This window comes from Felis catus, chromosome E1, assembly GCF_018350175.1.
Source record: "Felis catus isolate Fca126 chromosome E1, F.catus_Fca126_mat1.0, whole genome shotgun sequence".
NCBI classification, from domain to species: Eukaryota; Metazoa; Chordata; class Mammalia; order Carnivora; family Felidae; genus Felis; species Felis catus.
The window spans coordinates 53,840,910-53,861,535 of record NC_058381.1 but is presented as its reverse complement, the minus strand read 5'-3'; the positions used below and the strand labels follow the sequence as shown (position 1 = coordinate 53,861,535).

At 51.6% G+C, this 20,626-nt stretch overlaps 1 protein-coding gene across 15 annotated transcripts in view; it reads left to right on the top strand.

The window, feature by feature from the left end:
• SLC39A11 (solute carrier family 39 member 11) overlaps nucleotides 1-20,626 on the top strand; it is a 428,457-nt gene that overhangs the window by 66,887 nt on the left and 340,944 nt on the right. For 13 of the 15 annotated variants that reach the window (XM_045045246.1, XM_045045244.1, XM_045045245.1 and 10 more), the window contains one exon: nucleotides 18,836-18,954. In XM_045045246.1, the coding sequence (XP_044901181.1) occupies nucleotides 18,836-18,954 (119 nt within the window). Of the gene's footprint in view, nucleotides 1-15,138; nucleotides 15,289-17,672; nucleotides 17,692-18,835; nucleotides 18,955-20,626 lie in introns of those variants that run through there. The other 2 variants (XM_023243820.2, XM_023243821.2) reach the window with 2 other exon arrangements.

Sequence of the window (20,626 nt, the reverse complement as noted above, 5' to 3'; positions counted from 1 at the left end):
TTGGGTCAGACGGAGCAAAGTTAGAGAGCAGGACGCCGCGTCTTACTGAATCAAAGACTCGTTCACCAAAGGATATGCTATTGTTTGTGAACCACCAAAGAAGAAAAAGCAAAACACACTCTCAAAACCAATGCGATTTGCTTATACTTAGAAATTTCAAGTCTTACTTATTAAAAGAACCCTTTGATGCTTGACTTTATCTTATACACACATGTAAAGGAAGATATACCTACATGCGTACCTACACGTAATACGTATGTTATGAATACACATGAAGGAATGTAATTACAATTAATTGCTAGGGGACTCACTTCCTGAAACTTCTTCCTGTCTGAGCCTGATGCTTCTCAATGACTTTTCAAGTCAGAATTTACGTCATGTATTTTTTGTCTCATTATCCAGCATTGTCCCTATCTAGAATGTTGCTGATGTAGCATTTCTTTTTTTTTTTATTTTTTTATTTTTATTTTTATTTTTATTTTTTTTAATTTTAATTTTTTTTTTTTTTACGTTTATTTTTGAGACAGAGAGAGACAGAACATGAATGGGGGAGGGGCAGACAGAGAGGGAGACACAGAACTGGAAGCAGGCTCCAGACTCTGAGCCATCAGCCCAGAGCCCGACGCGGGGCTCGAACTCACGGTCTGTGAGATCGTGACCTGAGCTGAAGTCGGACGCTTAACCGACTGAGCCACCCAGGCGCCCCAATGTAGCATTTCTTAAAAGCATCCACGAAAGAAATAAAAGCCGCTGGTGCTAATCTCTTGTGCTAAGCCACCTTCGTGGATTTAAGCCAGACGTGTGGAGGAGGGTTTCTCGGAAGGTTGAGCATCGTCAGAATATCCTGAAGTGCTGGTAGAAACACACATTGCTAGACTCCGCTCGCAGAGATTCTGGCTCAAGAGGCCTGGCATGGGGCCTTAGAATTTGCATTTCTAGTAAGATCCCAGGTGATGCTCATGTCGCTGGTCCAGGGATCACACTCTGAGTAGCTCTGTTGTGGGACTGGCTCGGTCTGCCTCCTTCAGGAATGCCACTAAAGACCTCCGATTTCCCACCTCCACGTTCCCTGGTTGTCTATCTCCTAGGGGCCAAAAGAGTCCTCCTCGGCTTCTTCCCAATCTCCAAGGCCCTGCTGAGAGTTTTGTGCCTGTGTTTCCGATGTGGGCGTATGATCGGCTTTTGACGACTGCTTCCCACCTGCCACCTGGCTGACGGCAAAATGAATCCGATTTCCGAGGTGCCAAATTGGGGGTGGGGTGGTGGTTCACGCATCCTAGAACGAACGAAACGCAGTAGTTAACCTTCTCTACATGCCTTGAGTGAGAGTGAGGCTCCCGCTGGCCTGGTGGTGGCGGTGGGAGTTTCTCCCCTGTCCCCAAGCCTCCTGGGGCTACTCAGATAGTAAACAGCCCCGCCAGGGTCCCCTTTATGTTACCAGGGCTGCGGATTGGGCCAGACGGTTCACTCTGGCGATTTGAACAGAGGCTACCCAGTCTTTTCTTTTCTTTTTTTTTTTTTCTGAACAGTGCTGTTAGAAACTCTCCGATATCATTCAAAGAGGCACTCCCATAAAAAGGCGAAAAGGCCTTCTTTGCGCTCTGCTGGTTAAATACCAAAGAGCAGCTGTAAGCAGAGGGGCCGGTGACATGAGTTTGGGGCAACGGGCTGCTTGTCTCCATTAGTGTCATCTACAGAGAGCTTCCCCTTAGATTTAGACACGGGTAGGCCCTGAGGCCACCCAGCTGGTTCCCCCCCCCCCCCCCCCCCGCCCCAGGAGCCTGCAGGCATCAGCTTGGCCTGTGTTTTTTTGAGACTTTAACGAGCTCCCCAGCAGGCACAGTGTCTCCCTGCGCTTCTCGTTGCCCTAAGAGAGCCGCTTCTTTGTCTAAGACGGTGGTTCTCCACCCGAGGGGGGGTGAGGGGGGCGCTCTCGCCCCTCAGGAGGCATTGGGCGATGACTGGTGACCTTAGTGGCTGTCACGTTGGGAGGGGGTGCCACTGGCATCTCATGGGTAGAGGCCCAGGATCCTGCTGAGCATCTGACCACGCCCAGGACGGCGTCCCCCACCACAGAGGATGACGCGGCACAAAATGTCCCCAGTGCTGTGGTTGGAAAATGCTGGCCTGATACGGCAACCACGGACTCCAAGAGGTCGCGCCGGACGGTTGCATTCTTCCTTGACGTCCAGAGGAGCAGGTGAAGGGAGGAAACAAGACAGTTCTGTAGGCAGCGTGCTCCGCCGCTTTCCCGCAGTGTGAGGCCGGCATTGCTAATAAAAAGCTATCATCCACCCGGCGCCACTTGGGGACGGTTTCCCCTGATAGTCAAACAGGAAAAGAAACGGTGCATGCGCAGACTCCCGGACCCGTTAAGGAACACATTTTATGCAAAAATCCCATGCTCCTGACACTTGAGTGTATATGGGAACACCCGGGGGGGGGGGGGGGCGTTGAAGCTGTAGGTTCTGGCTTGTCGGGTCCAGACAGGGCTGAGATTCTCCACCTCTACCAGGATCGCCACCCGAGACCTGCTAGGTGTGCCCCGTGTGGCTAGTGCATAGGTCACACGTGACGGGCGCGCCCTAACCTGGCCGGCAGCGTTCCTTCACATGTGTGATGTGATGTGGGGTGACCCACCCATCCTGGTTTGCCTAGAACTGTTCTGCGTAAAACCCAAAGTCTTGCATCGGAGAACCCCCGGATGGTCGGTCACTCTAGGAGCCCCACCGTCTCCCCAGGGGAAGGACAAGGTTGAACGGTCCAAATTTCCTTTAATGAGGAAGGCGCAGAGTCCCATGCAGGGGGGGACTCAAGGAGAGCTTTGTCTCTATTTTAGTTTCTCTCCCGTTCTGGGGATAGAAGGGGGTATGATGTCAGGAAACCCAGCTGCCTGCCGCTGGGACACGTCTGGTGTCACCAGGACTGTGTTTCTCTCTCTCTCTCTCTGTGAATTATGCTGCTGCAGCCTCCACTCTTCTCTTCTCCCCATCCCTATTAGTCTCTACTTCCAGATCCTTCCCTACCTCCTCTGGCCAGGCCATTTCCCGGTGCTAAACTTGCAGTATTTCCTGACTGGTATAGTTCTCGAGGGTTTTTGCCCTTAAGGAAGTTGAGTTTTGTGGTGGGTAGAAAGAAAGCGTGAGATGTTTCCAAACTCATAAGTAGCTCATATTCCCAATGGGTAACAAATACACATGGCTTATAAAGGTCTGAGGGGCACCTGGGGGGCTCAATCCATTAAGTGTCTGACTCTTGGTTTCTGCTCAGGTCATGAGCTCACGGTTCGTGAGTTCGAGCCACGAGTTGGGCTCCGAGCTGACCGGGTGGAGCCTGCTTGGGATTCTCTCTCTCCCACTGTCTCTGCCCTCCCCTCCCCACGAAAAAATAAGTAAATAAACTTAAAAACAATGAAACGTTCTGAGATTTGATATAATTAAGGGCTACCATGCTGGATGGAATAGAGAGTCTGTGTTGATGTGGATTCGCAGGTGGATGAGGGTAGACTCAGTAAGCACATCATCTAAACGCTCCGCACGATGGTTTGTTCAATTTCTGTGTAGTTGGCCAAACACTCTGGTTAATTCCTGCCTCTGGGCCTTTGCTTAAACTGGTCTCCCCACCATGATTGCCTTCTCCTCTCCTCTCTGCCTACCCCCATCCCTCACTGTTCTATAAGGATCCCGCCTTTACCATGCCCTTCGCTCTCCCAGCCCTTAATGACCTCTGCTCTAGGACTTTGGGCATGAAATGGGGGTGACACTGCTTTCCAACTGATAGTAACCCTAGTCTGGACCAATGAGGGTTCGAGGATGGGAAAGCCTCCAACAGAAGAGAATGAATTAGAGCTTACAGTGGGGGGATTATCTTAGGGTGAGCTCCTCCCCAAACCCCCTGCCAGCCTTCTCATCTCAAGCCTCATCGGTCCTTGGGACCAGCAGCTGCTCTGACTTCTCTGATTAATCTTGTCCTTGGGGGTTTTTGTGAGATCCTGTTCTGGAAATCTTGCCTGGGGGTATGCACTGTAAAAATTAAGAGTCTTAAAATATTGTAGGTCATCCCTCATTTATCTGACAAATATTTATTAAGGGTCTGCTCTGTTCACCAGCGGGATAGCACACATTCATTATAATTCCCTTTGGAGCTGAAAAACCTAATTTGTATATGTGTTAGAACAGCAGTGGACAAGTCACATAGTTAGCTGTTTTGCATGGATGTGTTTACGTTGTTCTCCTGGTTTCTGGATGCCGAGGACCATGTGTTTCATTTATTCTGCAGCTGTGATTCCCAGCTTGGGGTTCCTGAGCTTGAAGGGACTGCCTAGTATCATGTTTATTAATTATTAATATTTCCAAAGGCCAAAACGAGGCAAAGGCAAATTAAAATCTAATTTCTTTGCTTTTGGCTGGAATGACAGCCACTTAGCTCTGCAGCTCTGGTATCTCACATTGATCTGAAGCTCTGATTAGTAGTTACATCAGTGTGTCTTGAAGGGATTAAAAATGGGGAAAATAATTAACCCTTGTTTAACATCGCTTGCCTGGCAGAATTCTTACAAACTATTTTTGGGGGGATGGGGTTAGGAAAATAATAACAGGTGGCTTATAGTTAGCACAGAGGTGGTTACACATGGGACAACCAGTGCTCGTTAAAATGAACACAAAGTAGACTTTGGTATTAAAATGGACCAGAGAGTGCTTCCCCACAGTGGCCATAGAAGGTTCTAGAAGAACTCAGGGTAGCCTTCTCAACCCCAGATGGAGGCACTTCAGGAGACAACATTCTAAAAGTCCAACTGCCATGTGGCCCCCTGATGGCAGCTGGGTATGTATCGGGGGCCCTGCAGGAAGCCCCCCTTTTTTGTACTTTTCTGGAGCTGGTGGGAGGAGAACAGGAGAGTCAGTTTTGACCGCTTTGCCCTGTGCTTGTGGGTACTTCCCTGGGAATATCTGGGGAGCATTTGGGATGACCAGAGGAACGGGGTCTCCGGTGGGCAGTGGGAGCTCACCCGTCTGTGGGAGCCTCAGGGCTCAGATGTTCTGTCTGAGCCGTGGCCCCGCCAACCATCTGTCTGTGAAACTGGAAGGCGAGAGTGTGACAGGCTCGCCTGGTGGTGACAGGCGGTCCCCAGGGGGCTCCGGGAGGAGCAGGAGCGTGTGCATGTGGGAGGGAGGGAGGGAGGGACCTTCCTTGGGCCTTTGGCTCTCGTCACTTAGAGACTACCTCATTCTGCAGCTGGCCTGTTGAAGAGCTAATGAGGTGCAGACAATTCTTGGAAATGATTGATTAAAATAAATCATGGAAAATTTCAAGGGCACCCGGCTTTCCAAAGAGCTGGGTGTTTTAAACATCCAGGTGCCTTTAGATACAAGCACAGAGTCTATTTTATGGACTGATGGTCTTGTGCTGAGGTTTTGTAGTACCTGGATTGGGTGTCTTTACTGGCTTTAGGCATTATGATTTAAGCTCAGTGCAACTTGTTTCCTGTATTCATCTTCTTTTATACCTTACCAAAATATTTTTAAATTATATATATGTTTTTAAAGTTTTTAATTGTTTATTTATCTGCTTTTGGGGGGGGTAGGGGCAGAAAGAGAGGGGGACAAAGAATCCAAAAAAGGCTCTGAGCTGTCAACACAGAGCCCGACGTGAGGCTTGAACCCATGAACTGTGAGATCATGAGCTGAGCTGAAGTCAGATGCTTAACCAACTGAGCCACCCAGGAGCCCCCGCCAAAATATTTTTAAATTATAAAAGGAACATAGCATTATAGAAAGGGGGAAAAGCTCTACCTTCTCGTCACCCGATGCCCCAACTAATTTGTATGAATTTCCTTCTTAGTCTTCTGTTCCTCGTGTATTTTTTTACTACTGTAATAACAAAATGGCATATTTTTTTGTCTATTGCTTTTTTCATAAAATATGATATCATAAATACTTCCTGTGTTGCTATGATCTTTATCATGTTCACTAACCGCATAAAACTCCACTGCATTTATGTTCTGTAATTTGACTATCCTTCGGTTGAACATTAAGATGATCCATATCTTTTTCTCCCTATAATTTAAATGGTTGTATTCAGCGCGTTCCTGAGAAATCCTACTGATGGGCCACCCTCATTAGCAGGAGCAGGGGGCACAGGGCAAAATGCAGGGTTCCATCATTCTGTTTAATTAGGCAAATGATTTATTCGAGTGCCTTTCATGTGGAAGGCTTTCTGTCTGTATTGTCATTGTAGGTCTCCACTGAGGTTTTCTGAACATGTGGCCAGACTGTAAAAGTGTTGCCAATTATGATGACTTTAGGTAAAAGGCCAGCGTGAATCTGTGTCAAGTTTCAATTACGTAGTATTTTGAATTTCCGTAGTATCTTACTATGAAAACAACTACAGTATTCTTGATTCGGGGATGTGTTAAGACACGGAATGGGAAAGTCAGCTGTTCGCAGAATGCCTGGAAAGTACCTGAACCATTTTTATTAGCTCTGGTATCCTGACCCATGTCCCTGTAGTTGTGCTTCCAATAATCATTTTCCTGGTTGAGCTGCGAGGCTGGGACTCTGATCCGACAGCCTAGGATGACTAAGGACTCTCAGAGTGTGAAATGTGGGGGAGTTGGGGCCAATGGGAGATGTGGGGGCCAGCCCCGGCTCTGGCACCAACCGGCTGCCGGCCCAGGGTTTGTGCGGCCACCCGGGAAGCCAAGAGGCTTGGACCAGAAGCTCTCGGAGGGGCTTCCCAGCGCTGAATTTTATGGCGTAAGCCACAGTGACGCGCCGCCCTGTGTTAGCCGGAACCTCCATAACAAAGCACCACAGACCGAGTGGCTTACACAACAGAAATGTACTCTCTCGCGGTTCTGGCAGCTGGAATTCTGAAATCAAGGTGTCGCAGCGTTGGGTCCTACTGAGGCGCCCGAAGGAAGGATCCATTCAGGCCTTTCTCCTGGGCTTGCAGATGGCCGTCTTGTCCCTGTGGCTCTTCACGTCGTCTTTCTTGTATATGTGTCCCTGTGTCCAGCTTTCCTTTCTATAGGGACACCAGTCACATCGGGTTAGAGGCCACCCTAATGATCACACCTTGACTTGATCACCTTCGTAAAGACCCCATCTCCAAATAAGGTCCCATTCTGAGGGACTGGGGGTTAGGACTCCAACATGTGAATTTCGGGGGTGGAGGGAGACAGGACATTGGTCAATCGATAAGAGCCCCAACAGTGGAAGTTGAATTGGGAAGTCGGTCTACCTCCCTGTTAGGTTGAGAAAGTCCCCCTTAGCACAAAGAGATGACTTCCTCCCTCCCTCCTTCCCTCTTTTCTTTTCTTTTCTTTTCTTTTCTTTTCTTTTCTTTTCTTTTCTTTCTCTTTCTCCCTTCCCCTACCCCTTCCCTCTTTTTCTTTCTTTCTTTCTTTCTTTCTTTCTTTCTTTCTTTCTTTCTATCTGGCACAAAAGAACGCCTCAGCTATACTTGGTAAAGTGTTGGTGCCAGTTTTGTGGTCTGGCACTGTTTTGCTTTGGCAGTTTAATCAGAGAATCAACGTTCAGCATAGGAGGGACCTCAGAGGTCACCTGAGGTCCAGCTCTTACACTTGGCAGTTTCAGAGAGGAAAGAGCTGGCCCAAGATTGCCCAGTGAGTTATTGGCAAAAGCAACAACAACAACAACAACAAAACAAAACCAAACAAAGAAAAACTTGGAGCTCAAACAGCGGTGCCCCGATTCCTTGGAACCAGCCTGCGTGCTTCCTCCTTGATTTCTTGCGTCAATGCTGAGACCCTGTCAGGCCCTCAAGTCCAAGGGCACACCTGGCTTAAATGACAAATACCTCCCTTCGTGGCCACACGGATGCTGTGGTGCACAAGCTCACAGAGCCAAAGGAGGGCTTTACTGAACAAGAACTCAGGTGTCTGAGAAGGTTCTTTGGCTAGGGGGGTGTTTTATTGGTTTTATTCACCTTTCACAGATGGTTTTTGGGAGAAATTTGAAGTGATGTGTTTAAGGATGAGTTAGGTTTCCCTACAGTGATTTGTCATGGGGGGTGGGGTGGGAGGATTGGCGGGGGGAGGGGCAGGCACGGAAGAGACAGGAATCTTGGCCCGTCTGGCAGAAAGGCTAGCGGGAAAATATGGCATGAATTCACTTAGGGATGGATCCTTCAGAAAAATGGAGAGCCTGGTCAGATGTCTGGGGAGCTGGTACCCGTCTGCCCAAGCAGCGAAGGGATGGGGAGGGTGGGGTCATCGTGTGTTTTTGCTAGGGGCAATTCCTGGCGCTTGGGGGCTTTCCCGCCTGCACGTGGTAGAAACGTTTGGACTCAGGGTGTATTGTTCCCTGGTGGCCGAGACAAAATGCCACAGCCTAGGGGACCTAAAACAACAGAAGTGGATTCCCTCACAGTTCCGGAGGCCACAAAACCAGAAAATGAGCTGCAGGGCCACGCTCTCCGAAGGCCCTCGGGGAATCCTTCCCTGCCCCATCCAGCTGGTGGTGGCTCCTGGTCCCCCTTGGCTGTGGCCACATCACTGCGGGCTCTGCCTCCATCTTAACGTGGCTTTCTTGTCCCCGTGTCCTTGTCTTCGTTTCCCCTCTATCTCTTGTAAGTACGCGTGTCACTGGATGGAGCACCACCTGGTTAATCCAGGATGACCTCTTCTCCAGACCTGCAAAGACCCTTTTCCCAAATAACGTCACATTCACGGGCACCAGGGGTTAGGATTTAAAGGTATCTTTTGGGGCGCCTGGGTGGCTTAGTCGGTTAAGCATCTGAGTCTTGGTTTCAGCTCAGGTCATGATCTCATAGTTTGTAGGATCGAGCCCCGAGTGGGGCTCCGGGGTGACAGCACAGAGCTTGCTTGGGATTCTCTCCCTCTCTCTCTGCCCCTACCCTGTTCATGCATGCATTTGCATGCTTTCTTTCTCTCTAAATAAATAAATTTTTAAAAATTTTAAACGTTATCTTTGGGGGCAACCATTCAATGCACTACATGGGGCTTCTCGGATGACTCTGCACAGCACCCATGCATTTCCAGCCCCGGCCTTGCCCCCCCGCCCCCCAATCCGGTCTGATGGGACCTGGAGAGACTTGGAGGTGTGCTCCTCTCTCTGACTACGGACAGCTGAGAGACCACCTCCCCACCTTCTTGCCTTCTGCACGCGAGGGGGGTTCCCTTCCCACCATCCCATCTACTGTGGCTCCTGATTGGCTGGTCCTATTGACAGTTTGACAGTAGGAAACCACCGTCCTCTCTGGAAAGTTTCGTCCACCCCTATCCTCGGGCCTCTATGAGCCTCAGCTAGTGAGATGACTTTAGTTTCTGCTCCTGCTTGGAGAGAGGAATAACGTTTATTGCAAGCCTGCCTCCCTCCCCATTCCCTGGGGCCTCTTAGGGTCTTTGCAAGCCCCCAAAGAACTCCTGCGTTTTGGGGTCTCATCCCACATTGCACCGAGCATATATTAAAATGCTCTCCCGCATTCCATATTAAGTATGTTCTTTCCCCCATAAAATCATCAGGAAGATTTTTATAATTTTGCCTTGGAAATCATTTGCCTCCAGGCTGATTTAATTTACGATCGGCTGTGATTTCTTGGCCATTATTGTGCATACTTAGAAATTCTCCTGAAGTGAGAAAAGCTAACCTCTGATTGTTATTTGAATGTAATTAAATTTTTATGAACACCAAAGTCAACAATTAACAAGGTTTTATAGACATTTAAATACTTATTAATTTAAATTTCCAGGTTTTTTTTCTTATTGAGCTAAAAATCCAGTATTTTTTTCGATGCTTACCCATTTCATGGGCTGCCGGAAAACTTGGGGACCCCAGATACCGGTCCACTAGCTTCTGATGGCTAAGATGGCCCTGCTCTTCCCTTGGCCTCACCTCGGCCTTCCTGGAGTTTCTCCTTCCCAAGTCCCAGGCTTCTCCAGCAGGGTGTCCAGCCCCTCTCTGCAGTCTCCTGGGACTGCCCGTGTCCCCTCCCCAAGCCGCCTGACACCAGCACCTTGGACTGTCACCTATGTTTTCCCTCTGCCCTGAACGTCCTAGTTCCCAATCTCTCTGGGGACTTCTGTTTTTTGGATAACCCACCCTGGCCCGATTTCCTAATTTTGACATCATGACCTTCTTCAGTCTGTTCCCACCATCCCAGCGCCTGTGACAGGGCCGGCTTCATGGGCGTGAGACCGATTTGGGAGTGCAGGGCCTCGTGCTCAGAAAGGCTCTGCACTTGGTTTAATGCCCTGCTGTCACCATCTTGAGATTTCCTAATAATTTTATCTCCGAACTTGGGTTTTGTAAGCAGAATCTTCTGGGACCCTGGAGTCCTCAGTGAGCAGAGAGATGCAGAAGAAGAGAAGGGCTTTATTAGTTAGTCCTTTTTTTCATGTTTATTTTGGGGGGGGGCAGAAAGAGAGGGAGACAGAGGATCCAAAGCAGGCTCTGTGCTGACAGCTGTGAGCCTGATGTGGGGCTCGAACTCAGGAACCGTGAGATCATGACCTGAGCCGATGTCGGATGCTTAACTGACTGAGCCACCCAGGTGCCCCTTAATTAGTACTTTTTTTTTTTAAGCTTATTTATTTTATTTTGAGAGAGAGAGAGAGAGACAGTGCAAGATGGGGAGGGGCAGAGAGAGGGAGACACAGAATCCCATGCAGGCTCCAAGCTGCTAGTGCAGAGCCTGACACAGGTGCTTGATCCCATGAAGCCCTGAGACCATGACCTGAGCCAAAGCCAAGAGTCTGACACTTAACTGACAGAGCTACCCAGGTGCCCCTTAATGAGTATTTTAATGGCACTCTTCCGCCTACCTTTTGAATAAGTGGTCCCCTGTTTGCATTTTGTGCCAGGCCCTACAAATTGTGTAGTCTGTCCTGCCTAGTCATGACGGTGGGCAGGGGCCGAGTGTGGGTCCTGGTGGTTCACGGTGTCACCGGAGAAAGGCACCAGTGAAATCAGATGCTTCCAGGCAAACCCAAGTGTGTTAGTTTCCTTGGGCTGCAGAAACAGAGTACGGAAATCCTTGTCGTTTGAACCACCACAGATTTCTCATCTTACGATTCTGGATGTCAGAAGGGCCAACAGAAGGGCTAAGATCAAGGTACTGGCGGGGGCTGTGCTCCTTCCGGGGACTCTGGGGGCCAATCCACTTCCTTGCCTTTCTGGCTTCTCGAGGCCGCTGGCATCCCTTTGCCCTGACCTCTGTTCACATCCTCATGCCTCCTACCCTCCTTTGACTTTGCTGCCTCCGTCCTTTCCCTTGTGGGGACCCTTGTGATGACGCTCCGCCCACCCAGAGAACCCAGGGTAATCTCCCCACCTCGAGCTCCTTTGCTCAACCGCAGCTGCAAATACCCTTTTTCAGTGGGAGGTCCCCATTCATGGGTTTCAGGGATGAGGAGGATGTGGCCTCTTCTGCCTACCAGAGGAAGCTATTGGTTTTCCAGCTTAAATCTCTAAATATGCACCCAGGGCACATTAGGTTTTGTGGGTTCTGAAGTTTATACAATTTTAAGGGTCCTCTTTAAGAAAAAAATTAGAAATTTTGATATTAAAATGAATATTACTTTAGTCTGAGGAAGAAATCACAAGACCTTAGATTGAGGCCCTTTTCTTCTGAGGCTTCTGGGCATTATCAGCAATGACATATGCCCTGGTCTGCTAGGTGGTAAACCTAGAACATTCTCCACTTCCCGCAACCTAGGTGCTCAGTTGATCTTGGAGTACTGGGGCCCCACAGAGTGTCTAGCATGGATCAGAGGCTTGTGAAATAGGCATTGAGTAAAGGCAGGCAGGCAGGAAAGAAGGAAGGAAGGAAGGAAGGAAGGAAGGAAGGAAGGAAGGAAGGAAGGAAAGAAAGAAGGAAGGGAAGGAGGAAGGAAGAAGGGAAGGAAGGAAAGAAGGAAGTTAGGAAAGGAAAGAAGGAAGTTAGGAAAGGAAAGAAGGAAAGAAAGAAAGAAGGGGAGGAGGAAGGAAGAAGGGAAGGAAGGAAAGAAAGAAGGAAGGAAGGAAGTTAGGAAAGGAAAGAAGGAAGTTAGGAAAGGAAGGAAGGAAAGAAAGAAGGAAGGAAGGAAAGAAGGAAGGGGAGGAGGAAGGAAGAACGGAAGGAAGGAAAGAAAGAAGGAAAGAAGGAAGTTAGGGAAGGAAGGAAGGAAAGAAAGAAGGAAGGAAGGAAAGAAAGAAGGAAGGGGGGGAGGAAGGAAGAAGGGAAGGAAAGAAAGAAGGAAAGAAAGAAGGAAGTTAGGAAAGGAAGGAAGGAAAGAGGAAAGGAAAGAAGGAAGAAGGAAGGAAGGAAAGAGGGAAGGAAGGAAGGAAGGAGAGACAGCCAAGAGATAATCATTCAGGCTGCCATGATGGGTGCTGGGCTGGGCGTTGGGTGATTCACTCCAGTCACTGTCTTAGGATGGGGAGCCTGAGGCTGGGAGGGTTTGGGAGGGGCTGGGGAATTTGTCCAAGGAAACTCATGTGCCAGGCTGAGATTCCTCTTGGCTGTCAGCTCATGACCTCCTAAGAGAAATCAAGATCTCGGACAGCGAGGGAGGGAGAAGGGGAAGCGGGAAGAAGGGGTAGAGAAGGAAAGACCCAGGACCCACTGGGCTGGATCCCTTGTGCCCATCTCATAGCTCTTCTCCACGTCCCCCAACCCGGGGTGTTTGGCTGCAGACACTGCCACTATCCCCACCCCCGCCTCCATTCTGCCCCCATGCTGCGAGGGGGAGGGCCCTGCCAGCTTGCTTCCCCAGGTCAAGCCACAGTAAAGGGCCACCATTCTGCTGCCCTGAGGCTCCTTTGCTGACTGTCAACATCACTTAGTTTTATGGCCTTTAGATACTCGGGAGGCAGCCCTCATAGTCTGCCTAACACCCGCCTCTTATTAGTGCCTGCTACTGTGTGTGTGTGTGTGTGTGTGTGTGTGTGTGTGTGTGTGTTTACGGCTCACTGGGGGAAGGAAAGAAATTCTGAGATGTGTTTCTTGGGGGTCGGCCACCCAGCCTGAGGTCAGCCCGAGGCTCTGCTGACCGGGGTGTTGATTTCGTCCTGTGAACCCTGTATGTCCGATGCAGGAAGAGTCCCCTCTCTGTAGTCAGCTGGGCTTGGGTTCCCACACTACCCTGTCAACCTGGGGTCCCGACAGAGCTTTCCTGAGACTCAGTCTCCTTATCTGTTAAATGGAGTGTCACAGCCCATTTGGGCTGCTGTCACCAACCACCACAGACTGGGTGGCTGATCCCCAAGAGAAACTGATCAGTCACAGATCTGGAAGCTGGACATCCCAGATCAGGGGGTGCCAGCGTGGTGGGGCTGAGGGACCTGTTCTGGGTCGCGGACTCCTCATGTGTCTCCACACGGCGGAAGGGGGTGAGGGAGCTCTCTAGGGTCCTCTTTGTAAGGACACTAATCCCACGCAGGAAGGCTCCACTCATGAAATTCGTAGGTCTAACCCCCAATATGACTGCATTTGGAGATAGAGCATTTTGGAGGTAAGTAAGCTTAAATGAAGCCATAAGGGTGGGGGCCCTCATGCGATAGGATTGGTGGCCTTATAAGAAGAGGAAAGGAGAGAGAGAGATCTCTCTTCCTCCACAAGAGGACAGTGAGAAAGCAGCTGTCTGCAAGCCGGGAAGATAGCTCTTACCAAGAACCAAATCTGCACCTTGATCTTGGACCGATCCTAGACTTCCTGTTTCTAGAACTGTGACGCAATAAATGGCAGCTGTTGAAGCCAGCCCCCGCCCCACCCCCCAGCCCCTCCCCGATCGGTGGTATTTTCTTGAGTAAGACACCTGGTCTGGTTCTCTGTTGGGTCTGAGAATCTCCTGAGGGCAGAGAGCCCCTACAGTCACCAGGCCATCTCATTTCCTGACGCGGTGCGCGAATGTGGTGCCACCCTCAATGGGGATGGCAGTTTTTTACTGGACAAAAGATGCCAGCTCCTATTGAATCCTCTGGTGTGTGGCACTGTAGTTATGAACAGTTTTTCTGACCTGGCCACCCTCTGGTAGGTTCCTGAGACAAAATATAGGACACGCAGTTAAATCAGAATTTCTGGTAAACAACGAAGGTGAAATATGTTTTTAGCATACGTATGTCCCAAATGTTGCACAGGACGCACGCTAAAACACGATTTGTCTTTTATTATTTATTTATTTATTTATTTATTTATTTATTAACGTTTTATTTTTGAGACAGGGAGAGAGAGCATGAACAGGGGAGGGTCAGAGAGAGGGAGACACAGAATCTGAAACGGGCTCCAGGCTCTGAGCTGTCAGCACAGAGCCCGACATGGGGCTCAAACCCACAGACCGTGAGATCGTGACCTGAGCCGAAGTCGGACGCTTAACCGACTGAGCCACCCAGGCACCCCTATTTTTAAAAATTTGTAATTAAAAAATAATTTTTTTAACGTTTATTTATTTTTGACAGAGAGAGAGAGAGAGAGAGAGAGAGCGCGCGCATGAGCTGGGGAGGGGCAGAGAGGGAGACACAGAATCCAAAGCAAACTCCAGGCCCCCAGCCATCAGCACAGAGCCCGACGCGGGGCTCGAACTCACAGACTGAGAGATCATGACCTGAGCCAAAGTCGGGCGCTCAACCGACTGAGCCACCCAGGAGCACCCCCCCCCCCCCCCACGCTGGTCTTTTCATAGAAGGCCTGGGAAGCAAAGCCCTTGACCTAGAGCAATGGTTCTCAAAGCGTGGTCCCAGGACCAGCGCATCAACAAATCTTAGTTCAGAACAGAAAATCTCGGTCCGGCTCAGACTGGCAGAGCCAGAACCTCTGCAGGGTGCCTGCATTCTGTGTTTTGACATTTTCCCTGGTGATTCTGATGGGAGCTATAGATTGAGGGCCACTGATTCAGAGAACGATGTTAATACCAGGAGGTTCCTCTTCCCCCCCTCCCCCCCCCCCCCCCCCCCCCCCACATCTCCTCACTCAGCTGCCAAGTGTAGTGACATAAATGATATCAGGGACGTTACAAGGCGCTCTCTCCCCGTGGTTTCTGCGGCTTCATAGGAGACCGCAGAGGCTTGTACAAGCAGAATGTTCTCCGCTTGGCCTCGGGGCTCTGTTCCACCCGCCCCATCTGCTCCCGAGCCTGCAGAGGGCTGTGAACCAGAGAATTGATTCTTCAGGCGGGATCTGCCAGTCGCAGCCGGCGGGGAGGGGCCTGGCGGCTGGAGGGACACGTGTGCCGGGAGGGAAGCAGGAAGTGACTTCGGGAGAGGAGCCGGCCGAGCCAGCGGCAGCGGGGCTGATGGAAGTGGAGTGGGGGCTTGAGAGGGCACCGTAGTGAGTCAGCTCTTTCTCCCTTCAGCGCCTTGGTTGGGCCAGAGGCCCGGGGTCTGGGGCCCTCAGGAGAGTGTGGGACCTGGAAGGGCAAAATGGAGTTTGGAAGGCGGTGCCCTCCGGGGAGAGGAGGGGGTCGGGGGGAGAAGCCGGATGGCTGTGGCAGGTGGCAGAGGAGGGGAGGGGTGCCCGGAGCCCCCTCTGCCCCTGGCCGGGGTCGGCTGGAGGGTGTTGACCTGCCTTCCTTTGACAGTGGTTCACCAAATCCTCTTTGTTCGGCGGTTCATGGTGGGCGTGCGGGTGTGTGTGTGGGGGTGTCCCTGGGGCCCTGGGGGGGGGGAGCAGAGGCGGGGCAGTCAGCGTCCCCTCCCACTCATCCTGGGGAGCAGCACGGCCTTTTGAACCTGACTGGACATTTGGTGACGGTGCAGCCGGCCTGAGCATGTGCATTTGTAACCCTTCCCCGGGGTCACTGGCCCCCAGACCACACTTGGAGCAGTGAGGTATCAGAGAACTTTCCACAGTCCCATCGGCCCAAGCCTGAATCCCGTTGCTGGATTCAACTCGTGGAGCGAGAGTGTGTGTGTGTGTGTGTGTGTGTGTGTGTGTGTGTGTGTGTGTGCAGTTTCATTAAATGCTGTTCCCACCTCTCCAACATCATCAATACCTTGAGGCCGGCTCTGGGAGGCAGGGCAACAGGTTAGCGAGGGAGAGAAAAGAAATCCTGTATCAGTCAGGGAGCCTCCTGTGCACACATCTTTAAAGTTGGGGAGGGCAGAGAATAATCCTCCCTCTTGCAAATTAATCCACGTTTATGTATTAACATCCGGCCCACAAGGAAGTCTGAGCCCCATCGCGGGCGGTGCTGGGACTGGCGCCCCTGTTCCCAAGGTGCCACTTACTGGCCGACCTATTGGAGAAAACTTTTCGTTCACTTGGGACTCTGTGCCAGTCTTGCCGGTCCCTCCCTCGCAGGGCAGGGGAAGTCACTTTCAAGGCTCTGGGCCTCCTAGAAGCGCCAGGGTTAGAGCAATGCTTTCCATTTTAATGGGTGTGAGACTCCCTCTCAGAACTTGATAAAATGCAGAGTCTTGTTTCAGCAGGTCCCGGTGGGGCCCAACATCCTGCATTTCTAACTGGCTCCCGAGGGGGACCACCCTTGGAGCAGTGAGGATTTAAAACAGCACATGGAAGAAACTTCTCCCAGGGCCACCGGGTTTGCATTTTCAATGGTAAATGCTGTGATTCTTGGGACGGAAAGGGCGTGCTTGGCCTTGCTGATCCTTTCCCTTCTATCTTGGGTGCTCAGGTAGGTGCAGACAGGCTGGGATAGTGCTGTCCCTCAAACCAGGCCCCCCCCCCCCCCGCCTCCCGGAACACCCAGAGCTCTCTTGGTGGCGAACCCACAAAGCCCACGTTGACTTTGGCCTGTTGGCAAATGTATGTGGTTTCCTCTTCTCTGTAGCTGTTAAAAGGCACATTCAGTACCGGAAAAAAAAAAATTGTGTTTATTTTTTTGTTTGTTTGTTATGACCTGTCTTAGATGATAAGTACTAAGGGGTGACAGCTGTGTGCCTTTCTTTGCAAACGCTGTTTTAAATTTTATCCACAAGCAGCCAGAAATAGAAGGTTGGGGGGGTAATGATCCAGATGTCTTGGTTGACAGAGAAACACAAACCACTCATTTTAGGGGGACCTAACATGATGAAGTTGTAAATGGGTGGGTTTTTTAAAAAATATATTATTTTTTCTTTCTTGGGGGCACTCCCTTTCCTGAGTTTTTATTTAGACACGGTCTGAGTCCATAGACGCTGTTTCTCTTAGAGGTTTCCTGGCAAGGGAGCTGGGCTTGGGCTCATCTGGGCTCACCTGGGGACCCACAGCCTTCCCAGGTTGGAGTCCTATCCACGTTGCTGAGCCCCTTGGCATAAGGGCCCTGTCCACCCTCTGCCACGGTTTCCTTACGGGGTTAACAGAGTCAGCGTGTTTAGCTCTTGGTCCGCGCTCACAGAGCTCTGGGACCTGGCTGGGCTGAGCCCCATGGGGTCGTGTCCAGCCCTGTGGGAGCTGGAAGCCCGGTGGGCAGTTGAATGAGCCCTTTGAGATGAGGCTGTGAGCCCTGATGTTTGTGTACCGGAACACGGGGCTTTTCAACAAATGGGTTTCTCTGCCTTGTAACTTTTCCACAGCAAGACTCTGATCCCCTATCGTGTCAGAGCTAGAATTTAAAACGTGTTCAAGTCTAGAGGAGGTCCGCTGAGCGGAAACAAGAAGGAATGGTACTTCCCTTTCTTTCCTTGGTGGGCAGTAGTGTGAGTTCCGTTTCATTGGCGGTGTGCTCAGTTGACAGGGAAATGCTCCCTCTTCTAGTTCCCTCTCCTTGTCCTTGCTGAGTGTCCCATCAAGGTAAGCTGGCCCCTTTCTTTTTTTTTTAATTTTTTTTCTTAATGTTTTTTATTTATTTTTGAGACAGAGAGAGACAGAGCATGAGCAGGGAAGGGGCAGAGAGAGAGAGAGGGAGACACAGAATTGGAAGCAGGCTCCAGGCTCTGAGCCATCAGCACAGAGCCCAATGTGGGGCTTGAACTCACAGACCGTGAGATCATGACCTGAGCGGAAGTCGGACGCTCAACCGACTGAGCCACCCAGGCGCCCCATAAGCTGCCCTTTTCAATACGAGTGTTTTTTGGATGCCAGGAAGCCCCATTTCATAGGGGTGCCAGGTGTGAAAAGGTATCATCCCTGTTCTTAAGCAACTAATGATGTAAAAGATACAGGAGGTGAGTCCATACAAAGAAAGCACCGCAGGTGTGCATGGAGACAGGCGTGGAGAGGGGTCGAAGTTGGCGTTAGAAGGTGCTCTGGGCCTGCTGGCTGGAACGAGGGAAGGAAGGCATTCTGGGAGGGAACCCGATGAAGAGTGACTTGGAGGCAGGACGATCTGGGACTTGCCGAAGGTGCCACAAATGACTAGTTGAGTGGAAGTTTGGGGTGGGGGGGGTAGTGGCAAAAGAGTCGGTGGGGTATGCCCTTGGCAGGCCATGGGGAGCTATTGAAGGTTTGGTCAGGACTTAGGTGGGAGAGCTTCAAGAGGGAATCTGAGTTAGTCACCTGTATTTGGAGGAGACAGAACCGATGCTGGGCAAGGGCAGCCGGAGTAGGCAGGATGTGGCAGAAGGCTGTAATCAGACCCTCCCCGTGCTCTCTTCCTCCCCGCTGAATAATCCACATTTTATGAACTTCTTCTCTTTGGAACTATCTCCCCAATGTCCTAAGCTCTTCCGTGGGCTCCTCTGGCGTCTCCCTAGGCGTCCCCAGGTCTGTGCGTGCAGGGTTAGATGACTTCTGATACGTGTGGGGCTGGACGAAGAGGCCGGGTCTGTGCCGGGTCGTTGACGCCGCTGAGGGATGGCGGGGCGGAAAGGTGCAAAGCGCCAAGCCAGATCGTGGGCCGGCTCAGGTGGAGGGTGTCAGGACACCTTAGCACGTGCAGGTGTCCCTGAAAGGCGCCGCTGGCGGCTGACCCCCCCTCTTGCTCCTCTGCACACAGCTGTATCCAGCATGCTCCAAGGCCACAACTCTGTGCTCCAGGCGTTGCTGGGGACCTTCTTCACCTGGGGGCTGACGGCAGCTGGGGCAGCTCTCGTGTTCATATTCTCTAGTGGACAGGTGAGTTGGCATCGCTTGGGTTCTGAAGTTGGCAGGGGGCGGGGCTCTTGGCAAGCTCTGGAACCACACAGGGCAGGTTTCCCCGGGTAAGGCCACTGGCCACGCCTCCTCACCTCTGTGGTCTTTCTAGGTCCTGTTTTTCCCTCCTCCTCTCCCTACCCGGCTTCCGCTCCCCTCCTGGTGTGAAGGGAGGAGGAAGGGAGCCCAGTTATTAAGCCTCCTTTAGCTCCTGCCTGGTTTCTAGCTTCCGGCTCCTTTCCTTCAGTCCTGGTGCAGGTGGTCAGTTTGGCGGGTTAGCCGTCCCGCCCTGTGTCCTTGAGCTAGCTGGGATGATTGAAAAGCCCTGGGGAAAGGAAGGGTATCTGTTCCCTTTCTCATTGATGGCCATCTTTTCATTCTCTCCCCGACCCTCTCTGGGATGGAGACACACAGACTTGTCTCCCCCTGCCCCCACAGACCCCCACCCCACCCCTCACCCCTCCTCTACCCCTGCCCCCGGCAACCTCACTCACCTTGGTGCCTCCACACCCCACCCCCACACACCCCATGCACCCCTGTACCCCCCACCCCCCACATTCTCCCACCCCCATACCCTACACTCCTCCTACATACCCCACGCAGACTCCCCTACCCCCGCCCCTCCATGTGCACACCCACAATCCTCCCAGCCCACACCCTATCTCTCCATATGCCCCCACCCCATACATCCCATATACCCTCACGTACCCCACATGTATCACACAGCCCCCCCCCACTCCCACTCACCCCCCCCCCCGACACACACCACATACCCCTCCCCACTCCACAACCCCAGCCCACCTCATATACCTGAGATTCCCTCCCCTTCCCCAGCCCTTGACCCCCTCGGTCCATAGGCCTGGAGCGGTCAACCCATCTTTATCTTGAGGAATTGGCAAGTCCCCGCACCCTTCAGCAGGCTGCCTTAGAAACTGTAGGCGTGATAAGCGAGGGAGTGATTTAAGATCCATTTAAACATGCCGTGAGCCGGATCTGGAAAGGAAAACACAGCCTAGGAAGTTGGCAAGCCAGACGCTCTTGTATTAGAGACCAGTAAGACGGGTGTTTGCTGTCAGGTAAGCTCTGACTTCCCCACCGCCCTCCCCCTCCTCTCCTCTGTGGGAGGTTTGGAGCCTATGAGACTCACACCACCGGCATCCCAGCTTGCCCTTGGCAGGTAGTGAAACCTTTCAAAACCCAGTCCCTGAATGAGAGACACCCAGGTGGCAGAGGAGAGGGCCCAGGTCACCTCCTCCTCCTTCACGACGGTCACGCCAGGTTTTCTGGGGTCCCGTCTCTGTGCCCTTCTAGGGCAGGGCAGCCCGTGGTTGTATCTTCCGTAGTTACCCTGCGTTGAGGAGAGGTCTCGTCGCCCCCGGGCGTGCTGCCCTGCCGAGGGCTGAGTGAACGGCGGCACGACGGTGGATGGGCCCCAGAGCCCCGTGTGGCCCGGGCCAACGCTCTGGGGGCACTTTGGGAGGGAACAGGTGCCTTCCCTTCTTCACCGAGGTGCCCCCTTCTGCTGTGGAGCCTCAGAGCCCCTAATTTGTCTCGTGTTACTATAATCACCGAGGTCAGTAGGAGAAATTGCTGAAGACTTCTACTGTGTGGAGGCACGTTCCCCATGAACGTCCCCACGTTTGGTGATTCACTA